This window comes from Capsicum annuum, unplaced genomic scaffold (assembly GCF_002878395.1).
Source record: "Capsicum annuum cultivar UCD-10X-F1 unplaced genomic scaffold, UCD10Xv1.1 ctg58050, whole genome shotgun sequence".
NCBI classification, from domain to species: Eukaryota; Viridiplantae; Streptophyta; class Magnoliopsida; order Solanales; family Solanaceae; genus Capsicum; species Capsicum annuum.
Window position 1 is genome coordinate 1 of NW_025866622.1, and position 1,998 is coordinate 1,998.

The 1,998-nt window shown below is 34.7% G+C and overlaps 1 protein-coding gene across 1 annotated transcript; it reads left to right on the forward strand.

Annotated features, from left to right (window-relative positions):
• Positions 1–1,213: 1,213 nt before the first annotated feature.
• Positions 1,214–1,607, forward strand: LOC124893359 (the record flags this gene model as incomplete). Its single annotated transcript, XM_047404384.1, has 2 exons — positions 1,214–1,373; positions 1,465–1,607. Coding segments are annotated over exons 1-2 (303 nt in total), but the record flags the coding sequence as incomplete, so codon positions are not given.
• Between the last annotated feature and the right edge of the window lie 391 nt (positions 1,608–1,998).

Below are 1,998 nucleotides of genomic sequence, written 5' to 3' on the forward strand. Positions count from 1 at the left end.
ATTCCATTATTATAAACACCAAAAGAAATTTCGTTTGAGGTTCATTTATTATCCCATTCTCACTTAATCCTAATTGTTTGGTATTTTGTGATAAATTTATGATTTGTGTATTCTGTTTTTATGTGATTTGGTTATGTTTGGACTATGTTTAGTGGTTGATACCGATTGACTTATTCATTTGAATGGACTAATGGAAGGATTTGAATTCGTTTAGGATAAATCTTAAATTGGGGAGGAATTGAGAAATTGATAAAGTGATTATTGATTCTGTGATGGTTGTTTAAATTCAAAATAATTATTCATTACTACGAACTCGATAGTATTATGTATTACATCGTCAAATAGGTAGGCAAACGATAAGGGGTAGGCAAATTTAGGGATTATGATTTTGTTGAATGTTTCAATATGGATGTGAATGATTCTTTCTACTTTATCGCAAAAATAAAAAATGTATTCATTTAGCCGGGAAATGCCTCGAGTTCATTTGTATTTATTCACCGAAAAGTGTCCCGAAGTATCTTGTACTCGTAGGACGTTCGTGATAAAGGCCCGGGGTATCGGGTAAAGCATTGGAGTGTAGTTTAGGATTAGTCTAGAATAAAGTAGGTTTACATTTTTGCATTTTTCTATTTCAGTTTGTAATAATTGGACTGGACATTAATTTTTTGAATTTTTGTTTGTTTATTTTGTTTGTGTTATGTATTTTGTGGTTTATTCACTCAATAGTGTTAAATTAGCCAATATACTTCACGAAGCAACCGTGGTCGAACCACGGAATCTAGAGGTGCCTAACACCTTCCCTTCGATCAACAGAATTTCTTAGCCGAAATCTCTGTTCGCGGATCAATTTAAAAGAGTCAAAATTATTTTGAAAAAAGATTTCTAAAAGGTGACTTGACACACCAGATTTATGCCAAGTGGCGAATCTGAGTTTTGATTGTTAAAAGTCCTATCCGAAACAAACTTTTATTTTTGTCACTTTAATAATAAAACCCTTTTAAAACGTTAAAATCATAATCTTTTTGGTTAAAAAAAGGGTGTGACATATGGGAGGTGATGCAAATGTCCTCTTGGATGGTTTGATGTTTTTGAGGTGAGACTGTGGGGTACTGATCTGTTGAGAGACTTGTTAGAAAAGGTCAGGTTCATCCAGGAGAATCTTATAGCGGCTTAAAGCAAACAAAAGGAGTATACAGATCGGAAAGTTAAAGATATGTACTTTATGAAGGGTGAGGAAGTGCTGCTCAAAATTTCACCCATGAAGGGTGTCATGCAATTTGGAAAGCGAGGAAAGCTCAGTCCTAGATGTATTGGACCACTTGAGATTTTTCAGCGTGTGGGATCGGTGACCTATAGATTGAAATTGTCTCCGAGTTTGTCAGGAGTTCACTATGTGTTTCATGTATCTATGTTAAAGAATTTCAAGATGATGATAACTATATAATTGGGATTCGGTCTTGTTAGATGATAACCTCTCTTATGAAGAGGAACCTGCTACTATTCTCGAGAGAGACATTCGTAAGTTAAGGACTAAGGATATTGCATCTGTGAAGGTCCAGTGGAAGAATCGTCCTATTGAGGAGGACAATTGGGAGACCAAAGCAGACGTGTGTAGCAAGTATCTGCATCTTTTTTCTATTTAAAGTAATTCCTTATTTTTCCTTCTTGTCTCTTGTTTGCCCGTTCGGGGATGAATGATTGTTTAATTGGTATCTGATGTAACGACCCTCCCGATCGTTTGTGAAAGTCTACTTGTACTTTTCATTTAATCTCTCCTTGTAGTTGTATACATGATTATGACTTACGGTAATGAGTAACATTGATTTTTGAGGTACTCGAAAGTAATTTAAGTCATCAACAGGGTTATTGAGTTTAGTCAATCTTTGATCGAGACGACCTCAGATTAGTGTCGTAGTATTTTCAATGGGCCCAAAATGTACGTTTTAGTCAATTTACATATTTAATTTATTTTAAGGACAAAGGTACAAATATAACCTC